Here is a 22,248-nt window from a genome sequence, read left to right as displayed (position 1 = left end):
TTGTGTTGTTATACCACATTTTATTTCAAGATTTTTTTAAAATAGCGATTCTAGATCTAGATAAGGTATTTTCAAACAGCCGATGTACGGTTTAAAGTGCTCTAGTTGTTTCTTTTGGGCTTGTTTTCATAGACCTGGTTGCTTGGTTCTCTCTAAAAACCTGGCAACACTGGTGTGTACGGCTAAAACAATTCCGGCGGAAGTTTGGATCACGGCCTGTCGGCCTTATCACAATAGAAATGGCGAGCGGCATCGGCAGTGAGTAACATTTCACTTATTGTATTTTCCTCATAGTACAAAAACACACACCAACGATAAAATTGCAAATAATACATGCACATTAGTTTGACCCAATAGCTTCTTAATGGGTTGTTGTTATGCGTGTAACGCTGCTGTGTGTCTCATGAATGTGTCCCCCTAACAATGCTAACATGCTAATGCTAAGACCTAAGATAAATACACATGTAAATACCTGATTGCGATCTACAGAGCCATGGTTTAACTAGGACTAATATGCACTTCAACGAGACAGTTATGTAGGTTAACTAGGGACCACACACTAATCTGTAATTTAAGATCGTTTAAACTGTTAATAATTGTGTATTATTTAGCGAACTACCTTCATTCAGCGTTTACTCCCTTTGTTTACAGCTAGAGGATGTGAAGGATTCACCTGTTTCTTAATATTAACACGGGGAACTTTCTCCCAAAGCCACAGTATTACCAATTTAACTAAAACTCCAGCCTAATGGCTCTAAACTGGTATTGTCCGGGGGGATGGCTGGCAAATTAGGAATTTGATTGAATACTTTATTAACAGTTTGCCAAAAAAAAGCACAGAAATTACAGTTCTATACAAGGTCTGCTAAAATAATTAAACCCAATAAGGGCTTGTTTCCATTGAGGTCCATGTGTATTCAATTCATCTAAACATTTAATGACAGACAAATATACAATACTATGCAAAAAATATCAAATAAACGAGTAGTAATCAAAAAGAAAGGGGCATGCCCTGGCCCCTGTACCAACAGCCATCAAAAAGTGTAACTCTTTGCCCTCCTTCAAAACCGCCATAAAAGAGCACCTGTCTGCAATTTGGAACTGGTCCTAGAAAAGTTGCCCACCCCCCCTCAATTGTTTTCTTTACATATCTGTCATGCTACTAGTGTTGATGATTTCTTGTATGTCTTTAAATGTCATGAATTGAATACACAGGACCACAATGGAATCAAGCCCTTAGGGCTTTTTGTGTCATTGTATAATCATACCAAGTATTCAAGTCAAAATCAAATCAACCATTCAGTCATAACTCAGTCAGTACAAACAACGGTCTGTGACTTCTCACATCCTTTTGTATCAAAAACATGCTGAAGTGGTGTCATAATTGTGAAATGTAAAACTGTGTAGATTTAAAACAGTGGGATTTTTTTTTTAAGTCGGCAAATACTATACGACAAATACTAATCATAAATTGTATTGTATCTTTTGGATGAATTGTTCCTACTCCTCTTTTTCCAGAACACAAGATCCTGAATGTGGGTCCCACGGAGCCCTGGTCAGTCAGAGAGAAGCTGTGCCTGGCCTCCTCTGTTATGAGGAGTGGTGACCAAAACTGGTAAAGCAACAGCTTACACTTCCACTAGTTATCATCATGGGGTATTATTCTGTTGTTGGAGATAACTGACTGGAAAACATCCTCGCTTGACCCTGATTCGTGCCATTGAAGCTGCTATGCTAGCACACTGCTGGTCATATGTTCTAAGCACAGAACCACTGGTGTCATTTCGTGTCATTGGCTATTTACAGCCTTAGTCACATATTTTATCAGGCAAAACTGTCACGTATTTCATCATACTACTCACTGGTCTGGTCTAACCTGGCTTATACTCCTTATATTCTTTCCTTATATTTTACCTTTATACTTATTTACTTTATACTGTTACCATACTTATATATTATATATAGTATATTTTACTTGATATGCTTTTTTCTCTTGTCTGCTGTAATGTTTTTTCTTCTACTGTATGTCTGGTAATGCATCAAGTAAATCCTTGTACATATGAACATACTTACTTTACCTAATTTGAATGGCTTGTAGCAGTAATATGTTATTATTATTACAAAATGGAGCTCACATGGTTAAAGTTGTCCCTTTCTGGTGACAAATTGCTTTTCCAAATTCAGAATTTATGAATGGACAAGAATGGATTTACTTGCATACATTTCAGAATATATGAGAAAGGCCTAAAGGTGTTTTTTCTCAGCGCATAGAGTATAAGAATGAGTGTGCTTGTATCTACCAGGGTGTCAGTAAGCAGAGCCATCAAGCCTTTCTCTGAGCCCGGACGTCCGCCTGACTGGTTCTCACAAAAGGTAATCAATTAATAATTTTAACCATTGGGGGTCAAGTAGAAAGAGGTGGGAGTCGGGGGGGGGGGGGGGGGGGGCATCATAAAGAAAATGTATTAACATTTAATTTCAATTCATAACATTATTGTGTCAGTTTAACCACTTTCAACATGTTTACAATTTCTGTAAGTCAGCTGTGTGTTAACATGCATTTGTTTTATTGAGTGGATGCCTGGCCTGTGTTAACTCTGCCTGCCTTCAACAGCATTGTGCCTCGCAATACTCTGAGCTTCTGGAAGCCACTGAAGCCCCGAAGTCAGTATTACAATGTTTACATGTCATGCAAACAACTAGTTGTCTTGCACCATGAGTGAAATGTTTTAATCGTAGATATGCTATGCTGTATACTAAACTCTTGATCTCTCTCTCTAATGTGTGTGCTCGCGCTCCAGACGTAAGCGCGGTGAGAAGGGTGAAGTGGTGGAGACCATTGAGGATGTGATTGTACGCAGACTGACCGCTGAGAGGATAGAGGAGTTGAAGAAGCTCCTGCGAGACACACAAGAGAAATACAGGTACACACACACACACACACACACACACACACACACACACACACACACACACACACACACACACACACACACACACACACACACACACACAGGTCTTTGAATACTGGGCAATGACATGATCTTTCACCTCTGCACCTCTTTTTGTTTGTAGGAAGCTGAAGAAGGAAGTGGATCTAATTCAGACAGGTCATCTGGACTCCCAGTTGAAGGATTTGTGGACGGACATCACACTGTAAGACCCTTATTTGTTTGGATTGTCTGACATGTCTGCTTGCCTACTTAACTTTAGTATTGTGCCTGTCAGTGTTTTTAGCAATGTGCTTGTCTGTGGACAGAAAATAATACCATTGTAAGACCTGTCTGATGACCGGCCTGTGCATATCTATCGGCTGATTTTTCATTTTAAAGGGAAGTCGACATAGTAACTTGACATTTGATGCTCTTAACATTTCTGTGCAGTGGTGTGTTTTGGTATCCCCTCTATTTGCTTTGCATTTCTAAAGTTACACACATTTATAGCCGGCTGGAGGATTTGAACCAGAAGCCTTCAAGACAAAATCCTTGGACGTCCACATTCACTCCGGTTTTTCCTTCTTTTTTTTTTGTCCATTTAGAAAAAAGAAGCAGGATGAAGAAGAGGCAGAACAGAAGAGGAAAGCCACAGAGACGGCCTATCAGGGTATGGTTATATTGCCTTGTTTAAATATTGTAAACTTATGCACAGGGTAGGGCTGCACTATTAATCAAAAAATAATGGAAAATCGTGAATCTTTTTCTGAAATTACAGATATAATCATGAATCTTGGCTGTTACTGTAATTCCAGCACCTTATCAGTTCAGTAGTTGCACCTTGTGTAATGGCTACTGTTAGCTCTGCACAGGGCCGCTTCTCCCGGCCACACATGCACGCGCGCGCAGCGCATCATGCGTAGAGCCCCTGTGGAGTGTAAAGCGGCACTGGCTCTGCATTGGGATAACACTGCATATAGATTTCGTGCTGCAGCTAATTCATTACCCTGTATGCACTGTGAATAAACATTATCATTATTAACATAAAGACAAGTACAGCAAAGACAAAAGAAGAGGTCGTAGGGATATATATACTGTAGCACTACCTGACTGAGCCACCAGAGTGTGCCAGTGGTTCTGGTTTAGCCATTGGTGGTCTTGACTCCCTCTTCCCTTCACTCCCTGCAGCTCGCCAGGCAGTGAAGAACACTCCTAAGCGGCTGCCCAGCGTGACAGTACGTTCTCCACTGGGAGCCAGCCCCCCCAGTGTGGACTCCCAGGCTGACACAGCCATCCCCACACCCCCCATGGACACCGCTGGCACCCCTTCTGATGATGCCGGCGCCCACCCAGCCGTAAGTACACACTCAGTCACACAGGCTAGTGGTTCACTGTTCACTCCGCAGTGGTGGGCCAACAAATGCCGGTACAGGAAGGATAATGAAGCAATTTACACAAAACACCAAAAATATACCAATGCAATGAATAAGCAAATAATGTTTTATTAAAAAAGAATTACATATATAAATCATAATAAATTGCCTAATATAAAGGTGTAGCTATACAAGACATGCATTTAAGTGTTGAGGAGTAGCGTCTCATACATGCCATGCCATACTTTCATCATGTCCAGACCCAGGGCGTGGGACCATTCCTGCCCTCAACAGATGCTCCGGGCCCAGGGCCTAAAGAGGGAAGCCTGGGGGCTCTAGTAGACGACTCCCCACAGAAGAGGCTGCTCGCTCAGAAGGCCACGCCGCCCCCCTCCCCTCTACTGTCAGAGCTGTTGAAAAAAGGCAGCCTCATCTCAGCCAGCCCCCGCCTGGTGAGAAGGCACTTTTTCTTGAAATTTAGGCAATAATTGGTCACGTGGAAGTCCTTCAGTGACATCATCCCAATCCATGGCTGTCGTGGAGTTTGGCACCTATCCCAATGAATACAATAATACTCACTGGATGGATTCTCTACAATGTAGTTTGTAATGGATATAGGCCTATAGTTTATTGATTATATAGAATGGATTTTTTTAAAAGGAGAGCTTCAACCACTGAATTGCTGAACTTGGCTGGTAAAGCCTAACTAGTATGTTTTAAATGTATGTTTTAAATGTTTTCATTCTTTTCTGTTAGGTAGCAGAGGGTGATGCCACAGCCAGCCTCACCAACGGAGTTCAGACCACTACTGCCGCCACTGTCATGCCAGCAGGTCATGACATCACAACAGGTAAATACCACTACTAAGTCGCCGTCTCTGTCTCTCACACACCGTTTGTACACTGTACATACACAGGCAGTGCGGACTCTGTCTTTCTCCTCTTTTATTTGGAACCTAGACTGCTGAGGACATAATACAGACTGTTCAGGACATTTCCAATATGGCCACCAAGTGGCTTCAACCTTATAGCTATGCTATGCTGTAAACTAAACTCTTGATCTCTCCCTCTAATGTGTGTGTGTGTGTGTGTGGTGAGAGGGTGGAGCGGAGGCAGCAGTGAAGGTAGAGCTCACTGAGGAGACAGGGTTGGGGGTGGAAGACGACCTGGTGGCTGTGTCCTATATAGGAGATGAGCTGGACCTGGAGACAGTAGGGGACATCATCGCCATCATAGAGGAGAAGGTGAGCACTGTGCCAACACGGTACAGCAGGATCCACCACCATGTATCCAGAAAACACCACATCACACAAACTAAAGGACACAACTGAAGAGATTTGCTGGTTGGTGCTCAAGGTTTTCTGATTTTTGTTGTCAAATTGACTCCCCCTCCCAGGTGGATGACTCTGTAGAAGCCCTGGATGCTGCAGCGGTTGAAGCAGCCCTCTCTCTATGTGAGGAAGCCGTGTCGGGGACACACCCACTTCCGGGCCCCTGGGAGACGCAGGAGCTGAAGGCCTCGGAGCCCGTGCCTGCGGTACCAGCCGACCCCTTGCTGGAGCCCCAGGAGGCAGCTGCGACACCGGCCCCGGCGACCCACAACCAACCAGAGGCCATAAGAGAGGAACCTCTCAAGGGGAACTGTGAGGCGCCCGAGGCGGAAAGAAGTGATGTGACATCCTCTGACGAAGGGGTGACGGGGGGCGAGGTCACAGAGGAGTGTGCAGCAGAAAAGGAAGGAACAGAAGCGACGGTGAAGAGCGAAGGGGAGGAGTGGAGCCAGCCTGAACCCAACCTGCCTTGCCTAGGTAGGTACACGGTCAAATCCTGAGTGTCAATTTAACTCTGAGTGTCAAAATTGACCCGTAAGATCCCATCTTTACACAATCGACAGTGGATTTTTACTGTGTAGCATAGATGTGCACACACACATTCACGTGCATATAGAACTTTCATTGGCGTTCTATATTGGTCTTCTAATTGAACTAATTTTCGTCTTACAGACTCTGAAGACAGTTCTGTGTCAGGGAAAGAATCCAAGGTGAGGAAAATGAATAAACCCCTAAGATAGAGAGGAGACCCCACCATGTTGCTCATTCTGTCCACGTTCTGCATTGTAACACTCATGGATTCAAGTTCTCAGTCGCCACGACTGATTTCAGTAATTTGGATTCCATAGAAGTCAGCATGTCATGCACCGAAGATAGGCTATCTACAAGCTTACACCCTGTTGCGCTGTGACATGTTTGCTTGTAGATGGTCTATTTCCGGTTATTCGTGTTCAGACATGTTCAGTCTTCCAGAAAATCCTAATGATCTCACAGATGTATCATAACTAAATTGTCATGTGTGGGGGCTCCTTTCACTGCGTTTCACAAATGTCAGATTTTATTTTTAGGACTTGGCCCAACAACATTTTTCAGTTGTGACTTGTGAGATTTTATTTTTCTTTAATCCATGGACACTGTTTCTGTATGTGCGGTCGTCCATACAGGAGGTGAAGGAGGAGGAGGGAGGGAGCGAAGCCGACCCAGAGGAAGGGATGGAGCTGAAGGAGGAGTGTGGCGACGGGGAGGGTCCCTATCTCTCTGAGGTAGAGCCGGCGGCCAGCGAGAGCGAGGACGGATACGGCCCCAACTCCCAGCGCTACACCACGGCCGATTCTCTGGCCAGCAGCCCCGCTTCCTCCTCTCAGTTGTGAGTATCAAGTTTCCTCTCTGGTTACAACTGTCACGATTATAAACATTTGATTTCGATCACATCGCCAGTGTGAGTGCAGTTTAGTGATGACCAGTCACGTGCAACGGAGGGCAGAGTATGGCATATTTATGTTCGAAGTTAGATCAGTGAATATTTCCAACTCGAACGCTAATAAAAAGCAGAAGGATTAAAGTACACCGCGGGAGGAGGGGAGGCTCCACCCATCGACAATAGGAGTGTCATCAACACATCCAGAAGCTGAATGTATATTCACCGGACAATCACCACGTCCATTCACACATAGAGCGATTTGAGCCAAATCGGACATTACCCAGACTTAAGTCAAGGGTCCTGCCTGCATGTTCGATCCTACTGAGCCGTAATGTTGCGTTCATACAGGCCCACCGTTTAAAGTGTGGAAAACTTCCATAATACAGTGCATGTCTGAAAGTGGCTATAGGCTCTATTGCCGGACAGAGAGTTGCAGGTTCAATTCCCGATGGCCTTTGCTGCTTGTCACTCCCCGTCTCTCTCTACCTGTTTCCTGTCTCTCTACTATCCACAAAAAAGGCAGAAAAGACCCCAAAAATATATTTTAAAAAATAAATGTTTTTGTTTATGTTTTGCCTAAAGAATTTACCCATTATTATTTCTCACTATTTCTTCACCATGTTTGTGAGCTGTTCTATTTTGCAAGGAGGTACTAGATACAACCAGGACAGAACTCACAAATCAGCACCCCAAAATTACCTCTGCCCTCAATGCAAAACGCTGATTTTTAAGTCTATATAAAGCTTAGCCTGCATTCGTCAGCCATTTTTGCTTCATGACCCCTGGCTCAGATGTATTTCACTGTGCTCACCAGTTTTTTGGCTGCTGGTGTGTAAAGATTTGGACTGATTCACAATCCTCTCTGTCTGTTTCTCTCTTTCTCTCCCTCCCACCCTCACTGTCCATCTGTCACTCTCTCTCCCACCCTGCCCCTATCTGCCCCCCATGGCGTCTCTCCCACTTCCCCTCTCATTGAATTTGGACCATGGACTCGCCGATTCATTGTTCTGTCCCAATTTCTTTCTTTCCGCCTGGCACCTTCCTCCATCTCTCTCTGTGCATTAGCTCCATATGTGGTGAGGATCAGGAGGCTGTGCAGGCCCAAAAGATCTGGAAGAAAGCCATCATGCTGGTGTGGAGAGCCGCAGCCAACCACAGGTGAGCCTTGGCGCACCCCACCCTTATCAGCCAATCAAGATTGTCATTGACCAGCACCTGTCCGTTCACTGCCCCCACCGTTGACCTACATTTAAATGCTGATGTTGTCTTATTCAGTTATGTTGCAAGAGCCACTTTGATAGGCAAACTGCGGGTTGTATTCACATAAATATAGACCTTCAAAGCTGCCAAAACCAACTGAAAGAGGGATGGAAAATGATGGGTGTGTACCACCTTGACCTTCTCAATTAAGTTGTTCGATTGACAACCATAACTAGAGCCTCCTCTACTAATACATGCAAATAGTGGCTAAATTATGCCCGTTCTGTAACAAAGCCATATTGACTTCATTACATTATATATTTGATTATTATTAAACTACTTATTGTAGTGATCTTTGTGGAAATTTGTAGTAATATTACTGCAGAAAAATGTTGTATGTGTGTTTTATTTAGGGATGCACCGATATGGACATTTTTGACCGATACCGATGTTTAGAATAACAATTTAGCCGATATTTGTTTATTTCGTTTTTGGTGTTATTATTTCCCCCTTTTGTGCCAGGGAAACAAATGCAATCTTCATTATAAGAAATAACTGTTCAGAATCTGCAGAAACACGACATAATTGCCTCTAATCAAAAAATGTTTTGCCGATGTTGACCGATAGTGGCAAATATCGGCCGATACCGACATGCGGCCGATATATCGGTGCATCCCTATTGTTTTATTTTTATAAATTGTGAGGACTAGTGAAGATTTGCACAACATTTCATGCTTTTGACGATTTTGCATGACATTTTATTTAAATTTGTGAAATTTGTAACATAACCTCATGCCAAGTTTGGAAGAAAAAATATTTTGATATCCAACATGTGTAACATACTATGTAAAGGGCTTATGGAATAGCTGTAGCCTAAATCCAGGGCTGCAATTAACGATTATTTTCAGAATTTATGTATCTGTGTATTATCTCTTTGATTGTAAATGAAGGTAATAACGTACCAAATTATGACTAATGCGCATCAGCATTTATCTGAACCGAAACAGACTTGTTGAAATTGCTAAATTTAACCTTTTCATATGCAAAACAGATGAGTATTCACATTTTGGAAAGTAGCAGATTTTGATGATACTACACTAAATCTGAAATTGCATTAATTTCCTTTCAATCAATAAATTGATTATCCATGTAATAATTTCAGCCCTAGATCCAGGTAGTTTAGAATAAAGAGATTGTCATATTTGTGAATAGGAAATGAGTGTGTGATTGTTGTTGTATCAGGTATGCCAGTGTCTTCCTGCAGCCTGTGTCAGATGACATTGCCCCTGGTTACCACAGCATAGTACACAGGTCAGCACACACACACACACACACACACACACACACACACACACACACGATTTGAAATGCTTACAATGCCTGCACTTCCTAACCTTTCCTTCCTTTCTTGTTCGTCAAAGCAGAATACTTTCTCCCAACTGTAGAATTTGCTGTGTTCTACTCATTATTCACAAATCATGATGCAAAAACCAGTGCTTTTGTCATGACTAAGCAAAATGGTTTAAAACCCACACCCTCTAATATATGTACGTATCAACTGCTGCCGCTGTCCCTAACCCCCAGGCCCATGGACCTGTCGGCCATCAAGAAAAACATTGAATCGGGTGTTATCCGCACGACGGCCGAGTTCCAGCGTGACATCATGCTGATGTTCCAGAACGCTGTCATGTACAACTCGTCAGACCACGACGTGTACCACATGGCCCTGGAGATGCAGCGAGACGTCCTGGAGCACGTGCAGCAGTTCCTGGCCACACAGCTCATTATGCAGACCTCTGAGAGCGCCATCTCCGCCAAGAGCCTCCGCGGCCGCGAAGGCGGACGCAAGCCTGGCGAGCCGGCCGACAAGGTGAGGCTGGGGGTAGGGTTGGGTACGGTGTAGTGTGGTGGGAGGGCTTTGGTAAGGTTTAGTGTGGTTGGTGTGCTGGGGTTGGGTATGGTCTAGTGGTGTTGGCTGTTGTAGGGTTGGGTAAGGTGTATGTGGGCTGGGGTAGGGTTGTACTGTATATGATATGGTGTAGTGGGGTTGGGTAAACTCGGGTGGTGTTGCCTGAGGTGGGGTGGGGTATGATTTAGAGAGGTCACGGTTGCATTGTCAATCTCAAATGTACTGTTTTTTTGTTCAATCGTTCCAAGGACTTGTTGTTGCTGTCGGATGTGAATGTATTTATTGCACTTTGTTGTTGTTTGAAATAATTGGGCTAAATGGCTTTGTTGAAGGTCATACTGCCCCGTCGCTGTCGACATACATCAATACAGAACACCTACCCGACATTTTCAAATCTGTTTTAAGTAATGAAGGTCTGGAAGCAGAAGCCTTTTGGCACGGAATATTTGAAAAGGGATCACACATCTGTGTTATACTACTGTGCACTACAGTGTACCTAAGTGATTGTATAACCAGAACATCCACCTGAAACCGAGTTGACATGACATTTTGATGATAATTATTGCACAATGTTTTTGAGAAAGCTAAATGGGGAGCGGAGACACCTTTAATTTTCCTTATGATTTAAAACAACTCCCAACAAACATTGATTCTACAACTCTTTTGTGATTAATAAAATGATCATGTGCTTCATACTAAGATCTTGTTGGCCATAGCTTTTTCCCTATGAAATGCACAACATTGGTGCTAAATATTTATAATTGAAGTCTTCATTTTTAATTCACCATATGCATCAAAAGGAAAAACATCTTGATAAAGGTCATGATAAAACAGAACCTAAAAGGGTGATAGCGGCCTCAGCTTTTGAGACAATGATGCACAACAGAACGTGTAGCAGCGACTATAATGGGCAACACTCGCCATGATGCATGTTCCTTGGTTGCTTAAAGCACATGGGAACATTCGGCTTCCAGGAACCACTGAAAAACATGTTTGGAGTGGACCCTAGCTCACCCATCAGGAATGCTGGCCACCAGCCATAATTCCCAGTATCATCTGCCATGTCTTAGTGACCCAGAGTTCTACCTCCTTGGTTTGTGACGTACTTCATAAGATCTGCAATGCTTCCCTGAACTGTCCAGTGATTTTCCCTATCAGTATATAGACTCAAAAGTGGGTTTATTCTCGCACACATACCTGCACATGCAGTCTCCACACAATCCCACAAACGCCTAATACACCACATTTCCAGCTGTCTCCTGATCTGCTCTTCTCTCTGCTTGTGATGGACTGTCAGTCAGTCGAATATCTCCTCAACCTCCTGCATGATAGCCCTGTCTCTCCCATCCCCTCTATTTCCTACTTTGTCTGTCTTTGTGTGCATACAACTTTAGCTGACTTGCTTTTCTACGTTACTCTCTGTCTCTGCGTATATCCGCTTCGATGTGTGACGGCTCTGTATATATTTGCACTGGTCTTCCTGTGTCTGCATACAAAATTAAGCTCAGATTTCGTTTCGTGTCTATGTACAATTTGCTTGCAGTCCGTCTACATCTGTTAGGCCTGTCAATTATTGTCTCTGTTGCCTGTTCGTCCATCTGTCTGTGTCCATATACAGTACATACGTATGTCAGTTCACTGTCTCACTTGACTCTTTGGATGCTAGAATCTTACCGTGTTTCATGTTGTATGATCTGTCTTTCTAACCTGTGCTTGCTTGCTTCATGTGCGTACGTGTTTGGTGTATGTGCCGCGTGGTGGTCAGTTAACATACTCATTGATGCGCGCGAGTGCACGCACACAATACAGACATGTACGACGCTTGCTCGCTCTTCGCATATGTGTGTTTCTCTCTCTATTTTCTCACTCTGATGTTTGTCCTCCTACAGGACAGTGTCCCAATGGCCTCTCCTGCTTTTCTTCTCTCTCTCTTTGTAAGTATTCAGGTCCCTCCTCTCCTGATCTCACCAGAACCTGGGTCCACGCTCCGCACACCTTTTGTCTGTGTACATACGCACACACAACACACCTTAAAGGCATATACACCTCTATATCTCTCTCTGTCTGTGCGCCTTCACACACACTTTTACAAGTGCATTGAGACCCACAGGCCTGCATCACCCTAATAAACACTCCAATGTTCTGTTATACTGACTCAGGCACCACATCCTCATCGTACACACCAGTAAACACTGAACTCCAGTAACCCCTGTTCCATCATCTCAAGCTTCCGTCGACCTTCGTCAGTGACCACCCCACCATGCTGGTTTCATGTGTTTCTGTTTTTATTTTTTTGTTAATTTTGTTTCGTTTGTTTTTTGTTCTTGACCGTTCTCGTGTTTCCGTGCAATCTGTACATCGAAACTTTATGTCTCTTGCATGTTTTGTTTTCCTTTTGTTCTTGTTTATTTTTCAGTCTAAATTCGTTCTCTTTTCTCCATTTATTTTAGATTGTCGTCGTCGTTCTTTTATGTTCTCTTCGTTCCTCTTCTTCATTTGGGGAGGAAACCTTCCAAGGTGGACTGTGCTGTGTTTTGTGCGGGGTTGGGCCTTTGGGTGGCTGGGAGGGGGAGGGGGAGGGGGAGGGGGGCCGCAAATGGATCCTCCTGCACACTGTCCAACTGACCTTGATGTTTTCATCGTGACCTATCATCTTTCTCTCTCTTTCTGTCTCTGTATCTCTCTCTCAGGATGGTGGTACCAGGGGTCGACGCAGCGCCATGGAAGCTGACCTCAAAATGAAGAAATAGACTGGTAGACATTTAAGGCCATGAATGAGACAGAAAGCAACAGAGCAAGAGAGTCACTGGTGTCAGAGGATGCAGAGCAGCTACAGTACTTATTGAGTTATTTTTCTCAAGGCAACTGTACACTCAGGCTGCGTGTGTGTGTGTGTGTGTGTGTGCGTGCGTGCGTGCGTGTATGTGTGGATCCATCAATCTGTCTGAGAGAGCAGCATCAAGCTTCCCTCTTTGTTTGTTCATCTCTGATTGGTCAGTGCGCGCCACCAATCAATGGACTCCACCCCAGGCAATACAAGCCACTGGCACACAGCTTTTATTTCCCCTAGTATCATTTCACCAGCGAAGGGTAGTCTGCGGTCTGTCATTTCTCTCAGGATAGGACATACATCCATGTATGAGCGAGAGAGACATTTTTCACCAGCAAAAGTTTAGTTTGGGGTGAAATGCAGGGTGGGGGAAGGGAGACTATTGTTCAGAGCTCACCATGTTCTGGTGTGCTCCATTTTGGAAAGAGACAGAGTTCTAGGGACCCACGTTGTCATGTATTATAATTAGGGCTGCATTGATACCAGTACTGATATGTTACATATTGCAGACTCATACTAGGATAAAATAAGGTTTGATATCAGAGAAATTACCTCAATACTAAATGCAACACCCAGAGCCTCTGTGTATTGGGTTAAAACTAAGACAATGCTGCTAATTGTCTTTTTACATTTTCACACATTTTAGTAATCCTCCTAAAAGATAAATGTACGCTACCTGACAAGTTGAGATAAACTTTAACATTCAAAGTATGCAATTCATTTTAACGCGTTGTGCTCTCCAAGGTTTCATTTTAAGGGTGCTTGTATTCTTCAGTAACTGTTTCTATGGCACCCCTTTTTGTTAATCAAGTAAATCTAAGTCAAACTTTTCTCATAGCACATCTCATACACAGAAACTTGAAGTGCACGTGAAAATAATACTAATACTTTTTCTTTAAAAGAAAAGAAAAATAATACACTTGATGTTGGAGCATGACTTTCAAAAGCTGCTTCTCAACATCAGAATCAACATTAAGGCCAGGTTTCTTTTTGAGTGCGTGTGAGGTCAAGACCGTAGTGTGATCCTGTAGATGTAGTAAACAATAATTGGCTCATACATAAAATAAACAAAACTGTTTTGAACGTGTGCACCATATTCCAAAGAGGCCCGAAAACAGCCTTGGGTAATACTAATATTATATAGAAATTGATGGTTTATGAATAAAATATTTTTTGTCCATTGATCCCAAACCAACACTCTTCGATTGTGTTATACAGTTTAAGTGATGGATCATATTAGGTTATTAATTAATATTAAATCTAATTTGCGGGATCGAGCAGTACTCTCAAACTGGTATTAGTGCATCCCTGGTTATCTTATTAAACGTAGGCAGACTTTGATATGGAGTCATGTTGGTGTGTATTACAGTAAGTGTTAGATCTGAGTACAAAAAGTTTTGTACCCAAGTGATGGAATCATATGTAATGTTTTGTTTGGGTTAGCCAATACATCACGTGTTGTACATTTTGTTTAATAAAAGCTAATATTTGAACCTAAGCTTATATTTCTTATTGAAATTTGTCTTATTTGCCCAGAATGTTTGGAGAGCTGTACGGTCACATCAACATTTAGCAAGCAGTATTGTACAGACCCCATACTCAAGTAGCTTACAACGTGATTTAATGTTTTAATACAAATAGGGAAATCAGGGGTATTATTTCTTATTTGAAGATTCAAAAAATATTGGAGTGTCTAGAATGCCATGTAGCTCCCAGATATAATCATATACTGAAGTGACAATATGTTTTAATGACTTAGAAACAGCATCTTGTGTGCAAAATTGTTTATTCCACATTCCATAAATAGTTAACAAAACCACATTAGAAAAGAACTACAGGCAGTGAGACCAGCTCACTATAAAAAAAAAATGACATTGTTAACGTGAAACAATATCTGTGCAAAAATGCTGCAGTCTATTTTAACCCAGTGTATCACAAAACATTGTGCCTTCCAGTTATAACAATCATGATTAGCCTACTCTGAACTGGCCTCTCGAACCCTTACAAAAGTTGTAGTAAGCTACAAAAGAGTGCATGTGAGGCACAACACTGACAACAGTACATTGCAACGGAAACCATGTGGAATGTTGAATATCTAGACCCCAAAATTTTTTTTTAACTATTGAATTATTCAGTGGTGTTAAGTACATTTACTCTGTACTTGAGTACAATTGAGGTATGTTTTACTTTACTGGAGTATTTTACTTTTTCAGTACTCAGTATCTCAGAGGCAAATATTGTACTTTTACTCCACTACAATTATTTGAAAACTTAAGTTACTCCTTACTTTGTAGATTTTGATTATTACAAAACATACATCCACTTCAGCCCTATATAGATTTAGGCCATTTGGAAAAAATATATACATTTGAAAACTTGTGAAACAGGACATGCTGCATAATGAGTACTTTCAACTTGTTGGTCTTTAAAGGTAGGGTAAGTGGTATTTTTTGGTATTTTTTTGTTAAAAGGTTGAAGTACTATATTCTGATAGTAATCATTGCCACAGAGCGTTTGTTAGGTCACAGGGGTCTCTCCAGCTCTTTAGTAAACAGAATATAGTACATTTTCAGGTCGGTGATGCACATTTAAGCCAATCAGGAGAGAGCACTGAAAATGCATTTTCTGTTCGATAAAGAGCGGGAAAGACCTGGCTGGGAGACTCCTTTTACTGAACAAACACACTATAGCAACAATGAGTGCTATCAAAATATCGAGCTATTTAACACTTATTTTAACAAAAGTAAATCACTTACCCTACCTTATGTACATTTTGATACCAATAATTTTACTTAACTTGTAACAGAGCATTTCAACATTGCAGTATTGATACTTTTCTCGAGTAAAAAAAAAACACCATTGGAATTATTCTATATCTTTCAACTCTCTACTAGCAAAAGTCACGAACGACGGGACTGGCCGAGGAGTAGAGCTTCCTCTTCACCAGCCTGTACTCCGGTCGGAGTTTCAACACCTTGTTGTCGCTATGGAAGATGTGTTTGAGCGGCGGCCAGCCGTCATCGTCCACCTTGAAGACCACGGACAGCTCGAAGGTCGGGGTAACACTTGGATCGGGCGAGAAGCTCCCCAGAGGTTTCAACGCGTCCTGTTTGGACTCCTCCAGGTACACGTTGACGGCGGCGCCCCGGAGCCCGCACGGCTCGCCGGCCGAGGATCGCACCAGGTCGCGGCCCACCCTGGCGGACATGTGTCGCGGCAGGAGGAGCACCTCGCACGGCAGAGTGGAGCCCTTGGCCTCCGACAGACAGCGCTCTAACTGCCGGGTCATGTCTCGCTGGAAGGTCCTCACTTCTTCATCCTCCTCCTCCAAGCCAGAGTGAAGGTCAGTGTCTGTTGGAAATAGAAGCAATACAAATGAATACATTATTAAGGCTTTGTCTGTGACGATACCGAAGCTCCTAGAAGTTATTTTGTTGGAGTTTTTATTTATTTGTCATTCGCAACCGAATTGAGACCATTTTTCAGGTAACAGGATAGGTGGGCACGGGCACCAAAGAAGAGTGGGCACCTCGGTGTTAAATTTGCAATTTTTTCTAGAGTGTAAAAAAAAAAAAAGGAAAAAAATGTTTTTCAGTTAAGTATACATGATTAGAACATGCTTTAAACATTAGACAATTAAGGTCTAATATTTCTACAATTGCTACAAAACCTGTATATCCTTATCCAGTCATTTTGGGGCATAAACAAGAAGTTGAAGGATATAATTAAGTCTGATAAAGTGATAATGATGTACCGTGCATGTTCACATCTTTACATTACTGAAGGCCATTTTTCAAATATTTTATTTTATAACATTTTGGACAAAATAGCCAATTTCACATCGAGATGCCCGGATGTCCCTATAAGTGCCTTTGTGCCCACCTCTCCTCTATCCTTTATTCATGTTCAATGATTAGACGCTGTGACTAAATTGCCATCAGCTGATCCAAGCCGGTGAGTCACTTAAATCAGCAATGCTTTCTTTTAATACTGTATGACACTCTGAGTGCTCTAAAGTTAACCTTTCTATTAGACCGACTCAATAGTACAATTACTAAAACAAGCCTGTATTTAAAAAAAAAAACTTACATGGCACATTCTTCTCCGCCTCATGATCGCAGCTCTCCACGCTGCCCCGGCGAGCGGCGGCGGCGGGGCAGCGGCTCTTCTCGCTGGAAACGAGCTGAGATAGAAAGTTTCCTATCATTTCAACTAGGCTTTCCTCCTCCGTTAAAGGCATTGTAGGGAGTTCAGACATAATCAAAGAAAAAAACTGTTGTCAAACACCGCCCCTCCAGCAGTTCTTTTCCCCGACCACCAGGGGGTGACGCAGGGGGGACTTTTTAAATGAGTCATGCCCAAAATAGGTTGCCTTATGCGGATACAATTTGCGGAAATGCCCGACCCTACGGTTCTCTGAATTTATATTTTTAAATAGGCTCTTTCATGATAAATTGACCACATATATGAAGCTAAACAACTAAATTCTATCCAAACGATTTTTTAAAAGTAAATTATGTGCCTCAAAAACGAAGTTTGAGAGCGTTTTAAAACCGAAAGTAAAAAGTTGATACGGGCACGGACGCGCACGGACACGCACATGCGTGCGTTAATTTACGACCCGGACATAAACAACATGAACATAAACAGAAGGGAAAATACGGATTTCAGACAGAGGACTGTGTTTCAATGAAGGAAAACACCCCAGCATCATTATATAGTGGCTGATAGAGGGGAGAAAATGCAAAAAATATATATATACATATTTTTTAAATTTAGGCTTAATGTTCCCTACAATGCCTTTAAGCTGGGCATGCCGTGTCCGAACACTAGGGCCGTAGTGTATACCATTCTCCTGTTTCCTTTTCTTGTCTCTCCGGTGATCCCCCTGTCTCTCGTTCACACGTTCTGTTTGTATCTTCTCCATGTAGTCTAAAAAGACTGCGCTGATCAACGACGAGTGTGAGCGGCTCTCGTATTTATACCCGCGGCAGGTTGCATCAGCTGGGCTTGGTTTGCTCACGTGTGGGACGGGCCTCTCTCTGATGGTGTGAGCAACTCACTACGTGCGTTGTATGGTTGAACCAGAAGTAACGCAACATGTCCGGGCATTGCGCTCAGTGGAAAAAGTACTCACATATTTTACTTAAGTAAAAGTATTAATACTGCAATGTAGAAATATTCTGTTGCAAGTAAGCAAGTCCGGAATTCAGAATTACTTGAGTAAAAGTGCAAAAGTACTGGTATGAAAATGTACTTAAGGTACCAAAAGTAGAAAGTACTCATTATGCCAAATGTCCCATTTCACAAGTTTTCAAATGTATAAAATGTATACAAATATTTTGTAAATAGCAGATCTACAAGCTCACAATATGTCTCATTGAGCTTGTAGATCGGCTATTTTCAAATGGCCGAAATATGTATAGAGCTGTGGGGGTTAATATGTTTAATAACAATAATCACAATCTACAAAGTAAGTTTTCAGATAATTGTAGTGAAGTAAAAGTGTAAGAGTAAAAGTACTGAAAATTGGAAATACTCCAGTAAAGTAAAACATACCTCAAAATTGTACTCAAGTACAGTACTTGAGTAAATGTATTTAGTTACTTTACACTACTGCTCACGTGTGGGACGGGCCTCTCTGGTTGTTGTGAGCAACTACGTTGCATGGTTGAATCAGAAGTAACGCAACATGTCCGGGCATTGCACTCTCAGCAATTATGAGCAATAGCCTACGTTGTTTGTTGGTTGGCTAGACCCGACACAAGTCACGTATAGTAGGCTATACCGACCAATTAAACAGTTATTAACTGTTATTATAAAGCGAATAAGAAAAACAAACAAACAAGTAGGCTACAAACAAATATTTAATGAAATTGTCTGGAAATGTAATTAACTTTTGACCAGGCAGGCCAAAGTATGACGTTGTGTTAGCCTTGGATCAAGACTATCACACTTTTACTTTCCTATGTAGGCCTATGCAAATGTCAAAATCGATAAAATACATCTATGATAGTCTTGATCCAAGGCTAAAGTTGTGTGTGTGTGTGTGTGTGTGTGTGTGTGTGTGTGTGGTATTAATATTAGTATAGTATTAGTAGCTATGTGTTAATAGTATTAATAAATAGCCAGGTTCAGTTTACTCAGTTTTTTGACAAACTTGAAAATATGATATAGGCCATTATTTTAAGAAGGTAATGACTAACGAGATTACTTGGACATGGACATCGAGGGTTAATCTCATCAATATAAAAGTTTTACAATATGGTTGACTAGAAAATACATTTCACTGGAAACATGCTGACGTTTAAGCCATTTTCTAAATAGTTTTGAGGGATTTTGTAACCCCTCCAATTTCGCTTATTAGTCTACTTTTGGAATATCTGGTAACATTTTCTCAACCAACAGTTTATAATAGTTCATCATGATCCCCATAATCTCGGATGTATTGCGTTTTAGTTAGTTGTGTATTAGTTATCTCTGGAGGTTTATTGGTGAGGAAATTAACTAGATGACTTCCTCATGATTCACTCTTAACCAGTTACTTGTTTTCTGTTACTAGTAATGGCATTCTGTTGCCACTGTTTGTATGACATCATCACTTGTTCTAGTTCTAGTGTATTCTAGAATGCGCTCCTTCAAGTGTGTGTGTGTGTGTGTGTGTGTGTGTGTGTGTGTGTGTGTGTGTGTGTGTGTGTGTGTGTGTGTGTGTGTGTGTGTGTGTGTGTGTGTGTGTGTGTGTGTGTGTGTGTGTGTGTGTGTGTGTGTGTGTCTGTGTGTGTGTGTGTGTGTGTGCACGTGCGTGCGTGCGTGCGAGAGAGAGCAAATACAGACAGGTGTCATGAGTTCTACCTGACTCACAGGTGAGTCACATGGTCTGACAGAGGGCACACACTCCTCCTCCCTGACGTAGAAAAGTGCATTTCCAGTGGACTTTGGACTCTTCATTTCCTTCTCTTTCTCCATTTATTCGTTGTTTCCTGGGGCACCATTTGGGGTCTCAGGGGATCCCCTAGCATTTTAATTTAACCTAAAAATGCTGCCATTTCTTTTTCATATTTCCTCCACCTTACTTATAGACACTTGTTTTCTTTCTGCAACCATACATTCATTAATCACTTGTACAAGCCCATGTACAAGCCCACAACGCGTTGTGAGCTTGTAGATCAGCATTTTTACTTAAGTGGTCACTTTTCGCATCGCACTCTTTCCACCCCTACTGTTCTCCTACCTGCTGCTGTCTGTTTCCTTTCCCCTTATTATTTGTTCAATTAGGCTTTCAGTTTCTTGTTGTTTTAAAAAATATATTAAATCTCTTATCAGTATTGCTTTGCTGATAATTCTTATTTCATCATTAGCTTTTTATACACATTCGCTGGTCTTCTGGGAAATCTATACATAAGTCTGGAAGTATTAATATTTCCCACCTCACTAGGAAGACACACACACACACACACACACACACACACACACACACACACACACACACACACACACACACACACACACACACACACACACACACACACACACACACACACACACACACACACACACGCTTGCACGTCCCACACACAGATGGATAGATAGATCAAATAAATAGGGAAAGATTAGACAGTGTAACTTTGACATTCATTGCACCATGTTGGCTACATTCCAGTCAATACATAATTTTTCAGTACCATGGGAAATCTCCCATGACATCATCACTGGCAACCAATCATGTTTGAACTAAGAACAGTCGTCACTTAAGGCCAGCAAAGAGGAAGTGAGTGGCTTTCTGTAGAAGTTCAGGGAAATTCCTGTGTAATGCTGACAGCGCTCACACTGTCTCAGAAACATTTCCTGTGGTTATGCTCATATATATGTATTATATCTATAAATATATTTCTGTCCCTCTATCTGTCTGTATGCAATGTTATGTCTTTCAAGGAATTAATTTTAAGCCACTTTTTGAAGAAAAAAATATTAATTCCAAAAGAATACTGCTCGAACAATTCTAAAACAAGTAATTCCTAACTAGACTAAATTTCATACCCACGCAGAACAAAAATACATTATTTTACTGTTATGTATATTTGCCAGTGATGTAAAACTGCTAACAATTGTATGATTTTCGATCCAAACATTTCAATTGGCTGTTTGGAACATCTGGAGTGTTAACTGTAATTTATTATGCCTCTCCAAACCCACCAAACAATGAATAAGGTCCAAAGGATGAAGTTTTCCATCGTTTTTGCAACTAATTTAGTATTTATAAGAGTTAGACACAATATTATAGTTCTAGAGGGTTCATGTTCAGTCTTTGACCATGTATAATAATAATCATTGATTCTCTGTCAAAGCTTACATTTTGATTGAAAAAAATCAAAGTTGAGTTTTGTTGAATTAACAATTCATTTTACCCCATTTCCCCATTGGCATGAAAGCAGTTCACAGAATCGTGGATGTTCTCATTTATAGACAATATCAGCTTTAATTTCTTCATCACCAGAATTACATGCACACCCATAGTAGGAAGTGCATGGTCAGAAGTTGAACCACATTGATTGGACACTGTCCCTGTCATCCTACAGAAGATCATTATAGTGTAACGGGGCAGTGCCAGAAGACAGTCAAATCCTGAGTGTTCATTTAAAAGTGGACCTTAAACTAACATTCTCTGTATGCGAAAAGGTACAACAGCTATTCACTTTGGAAGAGCATCAGCTAGTTGACTACAGGGCAAGTGTAAAATGTAGGATTCATACACTGTACAGTGTGCGTCTGTCAACTAGTCATTCCACAAATCAGATCAGATCATTAGTTTGTTAATTGTTGACATCCATCCGATAACTGCTACAAATACCCGGAGTTCCATTTCTGTCTGTGTTTAACTAACTGAATATTGCTGGATAGGTTGTTGTTATTGTTGCTGTGGACTGTATCCATCTGTGGACATCACATGTCAGCAGTGTATACAGTGGAGAACAGGCCAGACCAGTCTCCCACAGTCATCTGTCTCTTACTAAAACAAAACATCATGTATCTTTAACATGCTGTGCTGGTAAATAGATTTAATCAGGTGAGCTGTGTAAGAAGAGAACACACGTGTACTGCAATGCCTATAGCTTGTGATGTGTGGGTGTGTCTGACTGTGTGTGTGTGTGTGTGTGTGTGTGTGTGTGTGTGTGTGTGTGTGTGTGTGTTTGTGTGTGTGTGTGTGTGTGTGTGTGTGTGTGTGTGTGTGTGTGTGTGTGTGTGTGTGTGTGTG

General features: G+C 41.8%; 2 protein-coding genes across 3 annotated transcripts; one reads left to right on the top strand and one right to left on the bottom strand.

Annotated features, from left to right (window-relative positions):
• Nucleotides 1-190: 190 nt before the first annotated feature.
• Nucleotides 191-14,493, top strand: brd8b (bromodomain containing 8b). 2 transcript variants are annotated; one of them, XM_084085622.1, is made up of 19 exons: nt 191-258; nt 1,519-1,615; nt 2,304-2,373; nt 2,615-2,664; nt 2,802-2,924; nt 3,076-3,156; nt 3,539-3,603; nt 4,122-4,288; nt 4,567-4,758; nt 5,063-5,156; nt 5,404-5,549; nt 5,702-6,113; nt 6,309-6,346; nt 6,800-7,002; nt 8,122-8,214; nt 9,499-9,567; nt 9,841-10,126; nt 12,055-12,099; nt 12,856-14,493. In XM_084085622.1, exons 1-19 carry the CDS (start codon nt 240-242, stop codon nt 12,913-12,915), a joined length of 2,310 nt encoding a protein of 769 aa, XP_083941748.1. In that variant the 5' UTR covers nt 191-239; the 3' UTR covers nt 12,916-14,493. The 2 variants fall into 2 exon arrangements, with proteins under 2 accessions (XP_083941748.1, XP_083941749.1); XM_084085623.1 differs by lacking the exon at nt 12,055-12,099.
• A 271-nt stretch (nt 14,494-14,764) lies between these two features.
• Nucleotides 14,765-17,934, bottom strand: LOC311033683 (DNA damage-inducible transcript 4-like protein). Its single transcript, XM_084041289.1, has 3 exons — nt 17,802-17,934; nt 17,085-17,229; nt 14,765-16,346 (listed from the first exon to the last, which is right to left on the bottom strand). Exons 1-3 carry the CDS (start codon nt 17,844-17,846, stop codon nt 15,886-15,888), a joined length of 651 nt encoding a protein of 216 aa, XP_083897415.1. The 5' UTR covers nt 17,847-17,934; the 3' UTR covers nt 14,765-15,885.
• Nucleotides 17,935-22,248: the final 4,314 nt, after the last annotated feature.

This window comes from Gymnoscopelus microlampas (genome assembly GCF_963454915.1).
Source record: "Gymnoscopelus microlampas genome assembly, chromosome: 18".
Lineage (NCBI taxonomy): Eukaryota > Metazoa > Chordata > Actinopteri > Myctophiformes > Myctophidae > Gymnoscopelus > Gymnoscopelus microlampas.
This window is presented reverse-complemented; position numbering and strand designations above follow the sequence as displayed.

Excerpts from the sequence above, each read along its gene's own strand:
- brd8b (XM_084085622.1), top strand. Across the intron at positions 7,003-8,121 it reads CCCGCTTCCTCCTCTCAGTT|CTCCATATGTGGTGAGGATC; the intron begins GTGAGTATCAAG and ends TCTGTGCATTAG. Across the intron at positions 10,127-12,054 it reads CTGGCGAGCCGGCCGACAAG|GACAGTGTCCCAATGGCCTC; the intron begins GTGAGGCTGGGG and ends GTCCTCCTACAG.
- LOC311033683 (XM_084041289.1), bottom strand. The coding sequence starts at position 17,846 with ATGGTATACACTACGGCCCTAGTGTTCGGACACGGCATGCCCAGC. Across the intron at positions 17,230-17,801 it reads TCGGACACGGCATGCCCAGC|TTAACGGAGGAGGAAAGCCT; the intron begins TTAAAGGCATTG and ends CCTACAATGCCT. Across the intron at positions 16,347-17,084 it reads GGCGGAGAAGAATGTGCCAT|ACACTGACCTTCACTCTGGC; the intron begins GTAAGTTTTTTT and ends TATTTCCAACAG.